The 18,365-nt window shown below is 35.9% G+C and overlaps 1 protein-coding gene across 2 annotated transcripts in view; it reads right to left on the reverse strand.

The window, feature by feature from the left end:
• LOC6602541 (protein pangolin, isoforms A/H/I/S) overlaps positions 1 to 17,234 on the reverse strand; it is a 50,698-nt gene extending 33,464 nt beyond the window's left edge. For both annotated transcript variants that reach the window (XM_026990981.1, XM_002027534.2), the window contains exons 1-4: positions 16,584 to 17,234; positions 12,540 to 12,904; positions 12,391 to 12,436; positions 6,274 to 6,371 (exon numbers count right to left, since the gene is read on the reverse strand). In XM_026990981.1, coding sequence (XP_026846782.1) covers positions 6,274 to 6,371; positions 12,391 to 12,436; positions 12,540 to 12,704 — 309 coding nt within the window. In that variant the 5' untranslated portion in view covers positions 12,705 to 12,904; positions 16,584 to 17,234. The remainder of the gene's footprint in view (positions 1 to 6,273; positions 6,372 to 12,390; positions 12,437 to 12,539; positions 12,905 to 16,583) is intronic.
• Positions 17,235 to 18,365: the final 1,131 nt, after the last annotated feature.

The raw sequence follows: 18,365 nt of genomic DNA on the forward strand, positions 1-18,365 counted from the left end.
TTTTACATACATATAACTTACAAATAAGCACAACTTTGGCTTGTAGAGATGTTCTCTTGCGAAGGACAGTCTTTGCCTTTCATATACATATATGCCAAGTACTTAGCTTTAACTGCCTTAAAATCTCCTTCCTTTAAACGTCTTTGGACAGTGCGCTCACTGATAGGTTCTTGGCCGTAAAATTCCATTGATCTGCAGCAGATGGCAGCTTCAGCAAAATATATGTATTTGTTAAATTCCCGTAGAAGGATACGGCCTGGAGTAGGCGTTACGTTACTATGCTTTTAAAACTTGTTAATTAAACTTTTTGGAATGTCTGGTAACGAAACTCAAATCTGACGTTTGACCCATGGTTTAAAACACACGCTTTAATCAATTCTATTTTTTTTACCTAAATAAAAATGTTGTTCGGTTTTAACGTGCGCAAAAGTGCAAACACATTCACACAAAGATTCCGTCAAATTATGCAAAAGGTAAACAATATACAATTTGACATGCATAGAGCTAAAAATAGATTATTTCTTTCATTCATTTTCGCACCGTTATTTAACGATGCACAGCTGCATAAGCTGCATAGGCTAGGATCAATAGTCAGAAAAAGGTTTCGTCAAAATACTTATACCGACTAGTGTATGTTTTATATACATCTAATAGCTTACTGTATTGCTAATTATCTGATAAACTAAATGATCATAAATTTGTAAATGCAACAAAATTTAACTTTATTTTCCGCTGTGATCAAAACCGACTTTTTTGATACATTTGACGCTTTGAAATTGCTACAAAAATTATTATTTTTGTCTAGGTTTAATTATTTGTATACCCGTAAATGAAAATGGGTGTGTGTAACGTCCAGAAGGAAGTGTGTCCGTCCGTCCGCCCGTCCCTATGAGCGCCTAGTGCTCAGAGACTATAAGAGCTAGAGCAACGACATTTTATATCCGGACTTCTGTGATATGTCACTGCTTCCGCCCCCACAAAAGGCGAAAATCTATGGCATCCACAAATTCAAAGATACAAGAAAACTGAAAACGCAGAATCGTAGAGGATGACCATATCTTCTAGAGTGTAAAATCTCAACCAGATCGTATAATTATTATAGCCAGAATCAAGAAAACAATTTCATTCTTTCTCGCTCTGTCTCTCTCTCTAACACACAGGTTTCATGGTCTTTTTTGCCAATTGCAAAATTGCAATTGAGTTCAAGGATCTCAGAACCTATAAGAGCCAGCGCAACGAAATTTGGTATCCACACTCCTGTGATATCGGACCTTGACGAGTTTGTTTCAAAATTCCTTCCGCCCCCGCAAAGGACGAAAATCTGCGATATCCACAAATTTCAGAGTTTATTAAGGCTAGAGTAACCAAATTTGGTATCTGCACTCTTGTTAGATCTCACTATAAAACGTATATCTCAAAATTTCGCCCCACTACCTCTGAAAAAATCACAACGGGCCGAAACCGGCCTATGTGTGCTGGGCTCCGAGCAAGCTTGGCGGCCGTCTCTACCTACCTCTGAAAAAACAGTAAAAATAATACAGTAAAATACAAACTAAACCTAGGGAAAACAAATTATTTAAAAAGTTCTAGAAATCTAGAAAACCTGTGGAAGTTTCGGAGAATTGTAGCACAAATATATGTCTTTGTTAATTACAATGATTTTCATTCGGGATCTAAGATAGGTTTGTATAAGGATACACAAGCAATTCTCTTGTCACTCTCCGCTTATAATTAGCAAAAAACTGAAATAAAATTCGAATTTTTCCGAACAAATAAAGAGCTTGAATGAGAACCCTAAAAAACAGAGGAGGCAATGGAGCTTAGATCTTCTTGAGGATATGTATACAAGTATTCACTTCTTTCTCCCTTATTTACAGGAAAATTTCACTTCTGTGGTCATCCACGCACCTAATGGAAATAGTTCAAGTGCCAGCACCGCTTTAAAATTTTAATAATGTCAAAATAAAGCGATTATTTTGTAACTTTAATTTAACTATCATTTGATTTAAAACTCAAAATAAAATAAAATTATTATTCAAACTAGATGTTAAGTTTTTAGCTCGAGAAGGATAAATCAGAAATTCAATAAACATTCCAAGGCGGTGTATTTAAGGGGGTTTAGGACTCCCATCTTACTCTAGTAGACTACTATTAGTAGGTTTACTAATCCTTAGTTAACCGTAGAAAAATGCTTGGTGTGATATTTATGCACAACTTGATCAGGGGTGACATAGACAGCCCTGATCTGTTGAGCCGCATAAACTTCACGATTCCTATTAGACTGAGTATAAATTTTATACCGTTGTTCCACTTTGTAGATCGAATTATTCCTTGCATGAACCGTTTAGGGTCTTATGCTCGGATTATAATTCCCTCTACCATATTATATCCAACACTAATTCTCTTCCTCTTATTAAATTACTAATCCTTACACACCTTTCTAGTAATTAGTAATTGTAGTGGTATTTGTATTTTGATTGCATGCTTAGTTTCTTAGTAAGTTTAGTCCTAATTTTCCTCGAATGTTAGTGTAATAGCTATCTTTGCATGTTCGCATTCGGCTCGGCTACGCACCGTGCTTCAAGCGGCAGCGCCCCTCGGTCGGTTGGGCGGGAGGAGAGCTGCGTTTTGCCTGGGATCCGCGCGTAACAGCCTTCTGCTGGTTTCACACGGGCCACTTGACGGTGCAGTAACTGCATCGCCTCTTGAAAGATGTAGTCATTGCATGTTAACGTCTAAGAAAAGAAAAAACCACAGTACAAGAATTTTTTAAACAAACCGAAAATGCCTGCTGTGTGGCACCTAAAATTCAAAATCAGTTGTATTCGTTTTCAAAGCGAAAACATTTTCGTTGACGAAATGAAAAGTAAACGGTTTTTTATACGACGAAACGACCCCTAATTGCAAAAGGAAAAAATAGATGGTGCATGAACATAATCTTGACAACCTACATATATCAGGGTAATTTAACTTTTCTTTCTTTATAAATTTCTTTATAAATAATTTTATTTTACCCCCAACGTCAAATTTGGCTCGGAAAAAATTGGCCAGTGCAACAACAATTTTCGTTTTGGTGAAAACTGGAGAACCTTAAAACGAAAACGAAACGTGTTGGCTGAAAACGTAATCCGCAAAAGTAAATGAAGAACGGTGCCTGCCTGATTTTAATTGTTATGAATTACAGAAAAACAGCTTTGTGTATAAAAATATTCGGATATGTCTAAATAGACTCAGCTTTTATGGATATTGAAATCAAAAGTGTTCTTCTCAGCCGAATGTATTGCAAAGTATATATACATATGTATGTACATTCTGCAAATAAAGAAATTTAGGTCCAGTTTTCAGGGGTTTAACGAAAGGTGAAGAAGATAATTTCTTCCTTTTATACGGACTATTTCTGAATAGCTTACCCTTCGGCCTAAGGCTCTTTAGGCTTTTTTCACTTCTGTCATGTTGTCTTTTTAGTTTAAGAGGTATATTTGCACTTAACCTTTCATTGTTATCATAGTCCAGAGTAAGTCGCAAGGCGTATAAAACGAGCCATATATATAAGCAGTAAGTATTGTGGGGTGACACCAGTGACCCAAGCAACAGTTAAACAAGAAGATGGGGCAGCCGCCACATGCCTGGAGTCTTAATAGTACATATGTATGTACATACATGTAAGTATATAACCCCGATGATGAGGCCAAGGACCTATGGTCAGATTTTTCTTTGCTGTTCACGGCCATTTCCTCTTTGTCGAAGACTACCAAGAGCAAATACGAAACCTGTGGGTGAGCACCGATAAATTGAATTTACGCCACTCACAGAGTCGATTTTGTTTGGGGTCAAATTCAATATATCCATTCCGTTTCCAATTCACAAGGTATTGTCAACAGTCAGTGCCAAATGAATGTGTTTGTAATTTCTGTAACCATGAAAACATGGTCAAATCAAATTATTTACGCCTCATATCTGACAAGAAGCAATAGTAGCACCTGTTAGTTTTTTAATGGAATTGGTATGGATAAGCAAAATGTTTATGTGTGTTGGGTAACGCATATTATATTGATATAAGCCATTGTTCCTAGATTATAGCCAGTAGTGCAGCAGTAAATTAAATCCCTATTATTATTCGTCTTTTGCACTGCCCTCTATACCACATTAAAATCTACATTGTTATAAGTATATGCTCAGTAGCAGCAGCGGCGTGGACCATCTTTTTATACCCAAAACTCAAAATGAGTATTGGGGTATATTAGCTTTGTGGTGAAAATTGATGTGTGTAACGTCCAGAAGGAATGTTTTCCGACCCCATTAAGTATATATATTCTTGATCAGCATCAATAGCCGAGTCAATTGAGCCCTGTCTGCCTGTCCGTCCCTATAAGCGCCTCAAAGACTATAAGAGCTAGAGCAAGGACATTTTATTTCCGGACTTCTGTGATATGTCGCAGTTACAAGTATCTTACAAAACTTTGCCCCGCTCACTTCCGCCCCATAAAGGGCGAATCTCTGTGGCATCCACAATTTAAAAGATACGGGAAAACCAAAAACGAAGAATCGTAGAGAATGACAATATCTTCTAGACTGCAGAATCTGAACCAGATCGTATAGTTATTATAGCCAGAATGATGAAAGCAATTTAATTTTCTCTCGCTCTGTGTTATCAGGCCTACACAAGTTTATTTCAAAATTTCGCCCCACCCCCTTCCGCCCCCACAAAGGACGAAAATCTTTGGCATCCACAATATTGAAGATACGAGAAAACTAAAAACGAGCAATATGCCCTGCAATAGGGCACGGGAAATCGGCCCCGTGGTTCGTCGAGAATCTCGCTATCATTGTTGAAACCTTTCACATCTCAAAACCTTTCTTTATTGATCTCCGCTATACCAGCCACAATATACGACAGCAAACCATATATATTAAACTGAACAATCTTCGACTTACAATGAAAAAGCTCAGTAGGTCAACACATACGTAGATTCAAAATAGTTTATAGCCCCAAAAGAACTCAAAATATGTACTAATTATTATGTAAATAATTATCAAGATTGAAATTGTATGCTTTTATCGGTCTGAAAATATGTAATTGGTCTACAAATTTGTTTCATTTGGAGTGACGCGATAATGTGAGAAACCTCCCTTTTAACCCTTTAAACTCAGTCGTTTAAGACTAATTGTAGCGTTTGGGAATTGCACCCTTTTACACACAACCACTCCTTTCACCCCATGTCTCTCTTTATAATATATACCTTTAAGTATACAATTTATTATAAAAGTAATTATCGAAAATAAATAGTATGTAATTTTATTCTGCAACATACTCAAATGGTATTTTTATGATGGATATATAACAGAAAATATACGAGTTGCTGCTGCGACCGCAACTCTACATTTATACCCGATACATAGTCAGTATGGCTAAATTGAGCGACAAAGAGTGCGTGCGGGAGAGACAGAAAACGTAACTAAACACTGAACGTGTCGGGCGCTGCGTAGCCACTGCAAACTGATTTGTCCCGTTTGGCTATAAAAGTGATCCGATATGATCCAGATTCTGGATCTGGTAATCTGGTAATATTCAATGATTTTGCGTTTTAAGTTTTCTCGTATCTTCAATATTGTGGATGCCAAAGATTTTCGTCCTTTGTGGGGGCAGAAGGGGGTGGGCGAAATTTTGAAATAAACTTGTGCAGATCCGATAACACAGAGCGAGAGAAAATTAAATTGCTTTCATCATTCTGGCTATAATAATTATACGATCTGGTTCAGATTCTGCAGTCTAGAAGATATTGTCATTCTGTAAGGAGGCGGGGCGAAGTTTTGAAATATACTTGTAACAGTGATATATCACAGAAGTCTGGATACAAAATGACGTTACTCTAGTTCTGAGCACTAGCTCTGAGCTCATAGGGACGGACAGACAGACATGGCTCAATCGACTCGGCTATTGATGCTGATCAAGAATATATATGTATGTATACTTTATGGAGTCGCAAACGTTTCTTTCTGGACGTTACACATATCCACTTTCTCCACAAATATAATATAACCCTATACTTATTTTGAGTATCGGGTATAAAAATATGTAAATATGTTTTAGAGGTCTTCTAATAAGGATAAGACTTTAAATAGCATTTGACGTTTTCTTAAATACAAATGCATCCGATATTTCCTTACTTATACGTATAAACAAAAATAGCTCAACAAAAGTTTAAATTTTGGAGTACCATAGTAACCAGTTTAATGTTGGGATTAAATTACTTAAAAGTTGCTTATTCTTACCATCGTCACTGGTAATCCGCTGGGAGCACCGTTTCCATATGGATAAGGCGATACCAAGTATCCCATATTGAAGCTTGGTGTGTGAGGTTCTAGTTTATCTGAAAAAAAGTAATAGAAATAGTATTATTATTATAATTATAATAATATAAATATTATTATTATTATTTTTATTATAATTATAATAATATAAATATACTTATTATTATTTTTATTATAATTTTAATAATAGTACGCCCACGTGCTTTTATTTTTGTTTCACAAGTTATTTATGTATCTCACTTGTTTAAATATATTTATAAGATACTACTTTGCAGCATTTTCTTGAAATATCTTCAGAAAAACAGATGAAAGTATCTCCGATTAATCTCCATGAATGGCAGTTCCAGTCAAGTAATGAACGATATCAACCATTTATTAGCTTCCTTACTTGTTTTTATTTTGATTCATTCTTTTTTCAGACACCTGCTCAAAATCATAATACATACATATGTGTGTACATACAATAGTTTAGGGTCGTCGCCCGATATTTTCCTTTTGGCTAAAATTAGTTGTCTAACCATGTCTGACCGATAAAGTTTCTATACGTAAATTCTTGATAAATCGCGTTCCATCGACGGTACTTTATTATTTGTTGTGCTGGCCTTCTAAGTTTACTCATATTATATATAGTATATATATATATTACTATATACATATACAGTATACAGATATAGTATACAGATGTACTGATCTCGTTTCAATTAGCATTTTGAAGCGCAAATAATGTACACACATACATAAATACTTATGTAACGTAACCAATAAATAGAATGTGACCCGAACACAAAACGCAAAAGACCCTAAATCAAAAGGCTAAGGAGAAGAACAGAAAAAGCTAAATGAGGAAACCACAGCAAAGCAGTCAAGAAGGTAGACAAGACAACGTCAGAAAAAGCGAAAATTTTGATCATCAGAAAAGAGGCCAGCCACTAACAATTCTTACGCTGCTAAGCAGCGCTGAACGAAGCTGCCGATTCCACGAAAACTCATTAATTTCCAAGGATACTTTGAGTCTGAGTTCAGGAACATATGTTACGTATTTATGATGTATGCATGAATATGGTAAATATACTATATATACAATAGTACATAGCACAGTAAAAAGCATTTCAATATATTGTAAATATTTATGTACTATATAACATAATACTCCATAAACTTGATTTATGTACATGCTCGTATGTACGTATACACAATTTTATTAATGTACCAACATATATTCATGGGATCCTCTCAAAACTTGACTTGACGACGCCCCTGATACAGTCAGATTGTAACGCTCCTTGTCGTTAAACATTGTTCTGTGTTCTGTAGAATCAACATGCTTGCCATGCCGAAGAAAAGCTCGTTAACTGTTTTCTTATGGATTTAAAAAGTGTGGATGGCGAGGTAATGACAACGAATGAAGCTTGCCCTCGCACATCAGCATACATATGTATGTTCATTTATACATTTATACCTATGTATGTACATAGTATTCCGATTTGCACTCGTACATATTTTACGAATGTTATCAAATCATGGATATTCTACTTACATTAATATGTTTGTATCTATGTACATATACATATATTTATGTATCCATATATAGATATATGATAGTACCGAGTTCCGGGCACACTGGAAATTATTTAGAATTTGCAACTATTTTAAATTAGCTTCATCTTTATACATACATACATATGTTCCCACCATACATCCGCACGTGAACATGCCTGTACGTTTATGTTTATGTGTGTGTGTCTGTTGTACATACAATTATGTACAAACAGAAGACCAAAATAAAGCAAAATATATCAACACAGAAAACAAGAAGTGAAGTAGCGTGTCGGCGAACGATCACCTTGTTAGCACCATGGAACGGCACAGCACGGCGGATGCCAGCATTACAGTCAGCGCAGCCAGCCGGTTATTTATCCGACGCACCCCCTTACCATACCCTCTTCCTATTCCAACCTACAATCTCACTCTCTCTCTCTGTCTCTCTTGCCGCGTCTTAATGCTCTCTTCAGCTTCATCTTCGAAGCTCACTGCCGCTGCCCCACCGTTTGGCGACTCCACACATACATATACATAATAACACACACATGCCCATGCATAGCAGACTGTGTAAAAACAATACTTGGAAAACACACACATTTATATACATATGCTTCTCCATACCGTTGGCATAAGCAGGTATATATTTATATATGCCCATTTATACTAGTACGATATACACATATATGTACGTATACATTGGTTGAAGGATGGACTCAACTTAAAAGTGAGAAAGTGTTTCTTTATCTCGAGTAATCCATGGACTAATTGTGGAATTTAAATTGGTAGATGCATCATTTTTGCGCTAATACATACATACATACATCATATTTTTAGCTGTAGACAATTATAATTAATCAAGTACAGCAACAAATAAAGTGTTCAAGTGTTCCTGAGTCAAGCGATCAACGCAGTCGGGTGAAATAAAAAACCACCCTGCAAAGAGTATGTTATTATGTATTATATTATATTAAAAACGCATAAAACGAAGCATCTTAAAATCCATACATATGTTTGTATATGTATACATACATAAATATTCTTGATGCTCATCACATAATGAGCCATGTCAGTTTATCTTTTTCAAATGAAAACCTTGGTTTATCTAAACAGGGTAAACGCAGGCAGATCTGATCACTATATCAATTATGATGTAGCAGCCATAAGCTCGATCGATCGAAAAACCAGACTTTGAAGCCCAAATTTAGGTTCCTGGCTGAAACGTGAATTTTATATACCCGGCACTCGGCCGCGCCGCAAAGCATTGCTTCGCACAACCATTACTTCTTACTCCGCCCACACTCTCCTTGCCCCCTCTGCTGTCCGAATCTCACCCATTATTTGAGCGGCAAACTTATTGGTTGCATCCCATACCTACCGAAAGTGGATGCGTGTACTACCCAAATGAAAGCGTTTCGAACCCCATAATGTATATATGTACATACATATATTCTGATCGGCATCAATAGCCGAGTCGATATAGCCATGTCTGACTTCCCGTCCGTCCGTCTCACAGTGGGTAAAATGGCCAATCTAGCAGGAGAAAACCTCATTTGTGAAGGAAATAAATTCTTACAAGAAATTTCCGATTTTTTTTTATTTATCATTCAGAAACCCGAACAGTTATCGGCTATCAAACATAACATATGGTGCACAAGCTGCACCTGTGAGGATTATTGCACGTGCTCTTTCAGCAACACAGATTTCGAAGTGAAAGGCATATTTTTGAAAGAAAACGTTTTTTCTGTATTATCTGTATATACATATGAATGTATTAGTGTTGTGTTTCTCATGAGTGAGTGAACAAAAAGGAGTGGTTCACTTAAGTGAGCAACTGAACATTTTCCTTCCAAACTGTTATTTTTTGCTCACTTGTTCTATTTTGTTCACTAGTTAATTTTTGCTCATTTTTTGTTCTCTACTCACTTTTTGCGCAATTCTGCTCCTCAAAGGGCATTTTGCGTTCTGGCAGTTGTTGCTCATATTTGCGTTTACTTCACACTATTTGTATTACCGGCAAAGCTGTTTACTCTTTTAAAAATTCAGAATGTCGCTAATTCGAAAGTATAGTGAAATTTGGAATCATTTCGAGGAAGTTGGACGCCAAGAAGCCAAGTGCAAATTTGTTTTGATTTTCAATTTTTTTTAGCTGTAAATGTATTTTATTTGTATCAAAAACTGTGGTGGTTAGGGATTACGAACAGTGAACAGCTGAGTGGGCAATCTAAGTGAGAAAGTAAGCAATATGAGTTAGTTGACTCACATACTAAAAAGAACAAGTGAACATGTTCACCAAAATTAGCAATGTTTACCCAACACTAGTATGTATCTGTATGTATTTTTATACCCGATACTCAAAATGAGTATTGGGGTATATTAGATTTGTGGTAAAAGTGGATGTGTGTAACGTCCAGAAGGAATCTTTTCCGACCCCATAAAGTATATACAGTGGTGCTCATACACTTAAGCCACAAGAACTACAAAAAAGAATTTAAGCGAAAATCAAGAAAAGTTTTTATTTTACAGCTCCCATTTTTTGTCTCAAATTAGTTCTATATGTCAGTGTTTTAATACAACAATAACCAAGTTATGAAAATATATAGTCAGCGAAATAATTAAAAAATCTGAAACCATCCCGAAAATGTCCTGCTCATATACTTAAGCCACCTGGAAAAAAATGATTAAAAAAGATACATTTTTCTCAGTATTCCTAGTATTTTTAATAAAATTACTTTAATATTGAGTAGGATGATCTTTCTGCTTAAGAAAAGTGGAGCAACGCTTTGGTATTGAATCTACAGGACGTGCGCACTGTTGAGGGGTGATTTTCTTCCATTCTTCCTGTAAAATTCGGCACAAATCCTTTTAATTGCTGTTTTTTTTTGGGCAACGACTTGGTTACAATTCCCCACAAGTTCTCTATATGGTTCAGGTCGGGACTCTGCGGAGGCCATTACAAAACATTGATTCCCTCTTGGTTAAGCCACGACTTGACTATCCTGCAGCAATGTATCGGGTCGTTGTCCTGTTAAAATATCCAGGCAAGTGGCAAATTATCGGCATGTTCTCCAGATAAATTGTTACTCAGAATGTCTCTCTACATTTCGGCATTCATAATGCCTTGAATCTTCACCAGGGGACCTAAATTTAATTTTAAAGTAAATTTAAGGACCAAGAATACCAAAAAAATATATGGTGGTGAAAAATAAACAAATATAAAAAGTTTAATTTTGCAACATCAATGGGGATACTTGTCTGCACAGTAAAAATAATTATTTTTAATATATGTTTTTTCTATTACTTGACGGTGTATTCATTTAAAAAATACGCAAAAAAATATTTGTATTTTTAAAAAGATTTATGTTCTATTCAATACCTTAGCAGCTAGACGTTTTCTCCAGCTATATTGGTGATTTCACCCCCTGTGCGTCTGTCCTTCTACATGAGACCTAGGTCACAGAGACTTTTAGAGCTAGAACAACCAAATTTTGTATTCAGACTGTTGTGATATCACACTGCTACAAGTTGAGTATTTTCAAATTTCGCCTCTTTGGCATCTTTGGCATCCACGATTTTGAAGAATGACCATATCTAGCAGGTTGCCGAATCAGGATTAAATCGGATCATTATTATAGAACACAAATGAACAAATGAAATTTCAGTGGTTATGCTAACCCGAGCCCTGCGCTTACTCATTCTCAAGATAAAACGGATGGTATTGGTGTCAAAATAGAAAAAAGGGACAGAACAAGGATGTAAAGAAAAATGGAAACCGGTAAAATCGTATATATAAAAATGTCCCAAACAATTCGAACCTTGCTTCCTTGTTTGCGAACTACAATTCCAAACGACATATAAAGTACATATACATAAATCATACATATATACTGACTCAGTACCGAGTTTAAAGCAGAGCCTCAGACCTTGCCTATAGAACTAGCGGTTTAAAGAGAGAACAATAGTGAGAGAGAGAGAGAGAGCGAGAGAGAGAGAGAGAGAGAGAGCAATAGTGAGAGAGATAGAGAGACACAATGTGATTGGATTAGGGACAATTCGTTTCTTCATGCTGGCTATAATATTATTATATAATATGATCAAACACGGATCTTCAAAATGGGATTTGACTTTAAAAAAATGTAAAAAAACTTGATCTAGTGAGATGAATTACTATACAATGCCATAGCAAACTCCTAAATAACTTAAAAAGTTTCTGAGAATCAGGAAAAGAATTTCAATGTAAAGACAGTGAATCGAATTTCCATCTGCAATCTTTAGCCTAACGGAATCAAACATACATACGACACTGATCGCAAAAGATCATGGTCAAAGGAGCTCAAACAGGAAAACATGATTAACAAGAAACTACCTAAATTGGCCAATAGGAAAGACTTTTTATCAATATTGAAAAACCGGTATGTACTATCTTTGCACTTTGTTTTATCCACAAGCAGCGGCAAGTATAGCTATACTAGCTATACTTAAAAATATATGTTCAAATAATTCAAATAATGTATATGGAATTCTACAATATATACTTACTAAAAACAGGGCTGTGGTCCGGCCTGACTGTTTTGTTGCCCTTTTCCTAAGTAGAAAAATAAATAAATAGGAAAAATAATTATGTTGTGAATGAATGAATTTTAATATATGTAGATTGACGAATAGTATGTATAGAAGCTGCGACTTACCTCACTTTCGGTTAAATCTATTAAGCTGGACTTCTCTTCAACTAACAGATTTTCAGATGATATTTTCTCATCTTCGCGGTCTCCTTCGTCCTTAAATATCTTCACTTCGTCGGTACTGCATAAATCATCGCCAGATGACCCATGCCGGGTGTGTGTATGCGGCATGTTTTACTCCTTTCCAGCTTTCAAGCTTTCCGACGTTTGAGTGGAGATATCCTAAATAATGCCAGTTACACCCGCGGCGCATACGCGAATGAGTATCGTCGTCACTTTAATGTACCGCATATGGTTGCTCTTGAAGTATGATTTATCCATGCTTTTGATGGAATGTGATATCCGAAATGTGTTCAATAAACCAAAGAGACCTATAAGAGTTTAATTTGAAATCATAGTTTAGTTTAATTACTTAATAGTAAAGGAACAAATTAACGTGAAGTCAAACTTCAATTAAGTGTTTACAATACGTTGAAAAAACAGTACAATTAATAGTACAACCATATATAAATATGTACATATATACAAGCATGTATGTACATATGTATGAATGTATATGTACTTAAAACTATGATAACGCTCGACTGTTGGATAGATAAACTTTTTCTAAAATACAGCATACGACTCTGCCAGGTCGCAGTGGCAGGCAGAAAGGCTGGCTCGAAAGGTTAAATGCGGTTTATATATATATATACATATCCTAGTCTATATTCATTTTGAGCGCCTGAAAAACTATAAGCTCAGAGATTGGGAGTAATAAGTAAACTCAAAATATTAAGTATTGCTAGAGACGGAACGAGGGGGAACGTTGTGAGTTGCTGCGGACACCGAAACTCTACATTTATACCCGATACTTAGTCAGTATGGCTCTCCTCCGGCAGACGCCGCGAATATTAAACGACACGACAAAGAGTGCGTGGGAGAGAGACAGAAAATCAGCCTGAGCGTGACGTCGGGCGCTGCGTAGCCACTGTGCGTTTTTAGTTTTCTCGTATCTACAATATTGTGGATGTAAAAGATTTTCGTTTTATAGTGAGATCTAACAGGAGTGCGGATAACAAATTTGGTTACTCTAGCGTTAATAGTCTCTGAGATTTGTGGATGCCCCAGATTTTCGTCCTTTGCGGAGGCGGAAAGGGATGTGTCGAAATTTTGACACAAAACGGTCAAGGTCCGATATCACAGGAGTGTGGATACCAAATTTAGTTGCTCTGGCTCTTATAGGTTCTGAGATCCTTGAACTCATATTTTGCAATTGGCAAAACCGAACAAACCTGTGTGTTAGAGAGAGACAGAGCAAGAAAGAATGAAATTGTTTCCTTGATTCTGGCTAGAATAATTACACGATCTGGTTCAGATTTTGCTCTGTGGAAGACATAGTAATCCTCTACGATTCTTTGAATTTGTGGATGCCACAGATTTTTGCCCTTTGTGGGGGCGGAAGTGGGCGGGGAAAAGTTTTGAAATATACTTGTAGCAGTGACATATCACAGAAGCTCTAGCTCTTATAGTCTTTGAGCACTAGGCGCTGATAGGGACGGACAGACAGACAGGGCTCAATCGACTCGGTTATTGATACTGATCAAGAATATATATATTTTATGGGGTCGGAAACGATTCCTTCGAACGTTACACACATCCATTTTCACCACAAATCTAATATACCCCAATACTCATTTTGAGTATCGGGTATAAAGAGATACAGCGTGTTCTGCTGTCGAGACCTGGCGTTTAGTGATATTACCCATTTAATCTTATCTCGTAGGCCACCACCACCTCTACCACCACCCTAGAAATTAAAGTGAAAAAATAATGCACTGAGAAGATTACTCTACCTACATATATTTAACAAGAATAGAAGGCTAGCTGCGTGGCCCTTGTCGATCGATCAACAGATCTTTTGTCAGCTAATTGATATACATAGCCATCCAATGGCATCTACTTATATATATGTATGTATAGTATATGTAATATTGTGGTCCGAAAGACTTTTATACTATCCTCCGCATGGGTAAATAAAAGCATAAACAATCAGTTATGGATATACAGTTGCAATTTGAAGATAGCTCGTACATATGTATCTAAATGTGTTTAAAAACAGTATGTAGCGTCAATAAATATAAACCACAAAAAAATGTACAGACAAATTCTGTGGCTCTTCTGGCTCTTAAAGTCTCTGATATATTATTGCTTTCGCAAATGATGATTATCTATTGTAAAAAGATATTCATATTTTATTGGGGCAAAAAATACTTCTTCAGGCCTGGCCTTGTTCTCTTTGAATGGATATTAAATATTACTCTATTTTCATCGTATTTTATTATTTATTACATGAAGGAATCCAAATTTTTTGCGATTGAACATAAATCATTTCACATATAATTTCACAATTGTTACGTCTGTACATGGTTCACGTGGGGTCCCCAGCACCAAGCAGCAAACCAACCATTTCTCAGAAAATTTATTTTGAATGTTGTTTAAGAGAATTGTAACAGCGACCCGACCTCGACAATTCTCTTTCAGTCCTATTTCGGATAAAATACAGAGCTGAGCAAACAGGGAAAGAAAAAAGGCATTGACAATGTTTGGTGCTATCGTATCTGTTGTTTGGTTGTTGGATTGTTCAACTGCTACCTGCCCTGGCCTGGCAGATCACAGATCTCTACGTAGCGATTCCCAGCGATTGTGCATAGGTACTCGCAGCAGGGAATACTAACTACGTATTAGTTCAAGGTAAAACCCTAACCGGCGTCGACCGTCGAAGACAGGGGCAGTAACAACAACAGCGCACGACGCATGCATCGGATCGGCGGTAAGACTAATGACACAACGAGTTTCTATTTAGAGACAAGATTGTGGATACCTGGGATATCAACAGGTAGAGAAGAAACGCACAACGGAACGGACCAAACCGAAGCGAACCAAAGTGAACCTAAACAAAAATATGCTGATACAGAATACAGAAAATCGTATTTTCAGCAAATAAATAAACAAACCCTAACAGAGGTGAGCGTTTCACATGCATCTGTACAGCGGCGGCGAAAAAAATAGCACTGTTTTTTTGTATTCTTTATTGTTTCAGTATCCAACATTTTTTGCACTTTGCTGTAATAGAAAATAGGTTTACATGTTTCCTCCCTCAGAGAAGTGTTCTCTTTGTCTCACAATGCTAACGGATCTTATGAAAAAAGCAACAAAAATAACACTTCAACACAACTTGTATTCGTGAGATCAAGAAGATTAAACTTTTGACTGCACGTCATGGGCATAGCGAATTGCTAAATAACAGTTGATTTTACCTAAAGGAAAAAGTATACACATTAATCCTGTGGTCCGACGAAAACCAAATTATTTATTTTTTTTTTTGTTGAAAACGGTGACTGTTTTATTGAAGACGACTTCTGTATATCTTTTCTATCGGGATCGAATGATATTGAAATATACAGAATGGCAAGTTGCTGAACCTGCTGAACCGTTTTCGTTAATGTGTATGTACATACATATATCGTACAGGTTTCCAACCACACGGGAAAATAAGTTTATATGGATATATATACACCATATTAAATTATACACCTATAATATTGTTATATTCCATTATAAAAACAATATAATATAAATGTATACAATTATATATTAAATATACACCATATTAAAAGTAGTTTATAACTAATTAATAATTAAATTATTTGATTAATTTTAATAGGGACCAGCTGAATAGCAGCATGAATTTGCAGTAAAAAAGTGATGAAAATTTATGATGTCTTATAAACGTTCATAAAAAACATTGTTTAAACAAAAATCATCATTACAGAAACCATGGTGCTATTTTTTCTGCCGCAGCTGTACATAACATGAACATGCACATATCTACATACTTCCGAGCACGTATGCTGTACCTGTCAGTGTGTGGGTGTTCGAGAGGAAGATACATACATGCACACATATACGTACATATGTTCAGACAGAAATATTAGGTATAAATACTATGTACTTTATTTCAGCACTTCACTACTGATTTACAAAACTTAAATATGCATATTCACTTACTTATGAATCTTAGAATCCGAATCCGATCGTATTAAATAGTACTTGCGAACTGTTTTTTGTCTCGGCTGAACAATTGTTTTTGTACCGCATGCTTCGCGTTAGATACGCATTATTGAGTAAAAACTAACTTTTAAAAACTTTTAAAACACACGCAAAAGCGCTAAAAATGCGTTTGTAATCCAAATCGCAAACATACAACACCATGTGCATATGAATTTATGTATTTTTGTACATATATTTGTTTTTAAAACACTTAAACACACGCACATACACTTCTTGTGTCGATCGCACACACACACACAAGCACACCACACCAATCACTTAGTATATGCACATATGTTTCCACGAGCCACTACACACACACGCACATGTATCTTTCGTTGAGGATTTACATACATGCACCCATTCGAACATGTATGTGGTTATGATTTCATCAAAGCACAAATCGACGCAGCCGACCGCACCACAAGATCCACTTTATTTTGTACTAAATACAGGATTGTTTTTATATTGTACAAAACAGATATCCACCGCATAGCGATCCCCTATATTTTATTAACCAATCGTTTTATAATTTATACAATTTTGAAACGTCCATCAACGGAATTTTCCGAATGTGTTTTCCGCGAGTTGATTTTCAGGAAATATGCGACCGTTATTTCTGTGTTTCCTTGTCCGCGGCCGGAAAATTTGTGAGCAGCGTGACCGCGGATATTCCGATAAAATATACCGTCAGACCCTCAGAAATATACCGAAACATACCGCCTCATTTTCAAAATATACCGTAAATATACTGATGAATTCAAGTTCTATTTTACATATTCCTCGTTTTTGATATTCCGTCGAATATTACCAGCTATATAGAACATTTAGCCGTGCCTGCATAATTTTAACGCATTGATGAAAACATTTTCTACACAATTGGTTAGTTTTTAGTCCTTGCTTTTATTGTATTTTGACTAAAACAAGGTTTAAACAAAATAGTTCAACAAAAAAAACAGTCGCAATGTTGCTGGTATTTGAAGACATGATGCGTGTATAGGCCTTTGTACAACCTATTTCGTTAATTTTATATGAAGATCACACGAAATTTATTAAGACCTTTTCTCAAATTGATATTCTTTAGACATATTCAAGTACATTATTAGTATCTTGTATATATTTATGTCGATCCTGATACCTACTTTTCTCAATTCTATAACATCCATTTCCCCCAGGGTATGGTGTGCATGGAATTAGCAACATTTGTGTATGGAATGGGAGTCATTTGTTGTGAACCGGGTATTGCCAAACCGAATATTACAAGCTATATAGAGTTTTTAGCTTTGCCCACTTAGCTTTATCCCATAGATGAATACATTTTCTACATTTTTAACAACTTTAAATTGCTTGCAAGTATTGTATTTTGACTAAAAAACGGTTTACAAGTTAATGTTGCCCGCAATTGTATGGATTGAGCAATGGTCTCTGTAAGAGCACAATGTAATAGCCTTAAAACAGAGACTACATTTTTTTGCCTGGGATAAAAAATCTACATATAATTCTATAATATCCTTTCCAACATGTTTTGCATTTATTTTTTGACGATTTTCATTGGCCGAAAGCAAAAATCGCGTCGTTCCGTTTTTACCGGTTCGTAGTTTGGCGGTATATTTAAAAAAAACTGTGTTTATATGGATGTATTATATAAGGTGAACATCAAATCCATATTTAAACTAACTTATCAGTACCAATTTGAATAGCAGTTAAAGTGACCAACAATTGTCCCCAATAATTGGGCAT

The sequence above is a fragment of the Drosophila persimilis genome, unplaced genomic scaffold, assembly GCF_003286085.1.
Source record: "Drosophila persimilis strain 14011-0111.01,24,50 unplaced genomic scaffold, DperRS2 tig00000652-arrow-arrow-pilon, whole genome shotgun sequence".
NCBI classification, from domain to species: Eukaryota; Metazoa; Arthropoda; class Insecta; order Diptera; family Drosophilidae; genus Drosophila; species Drosophila persimilis.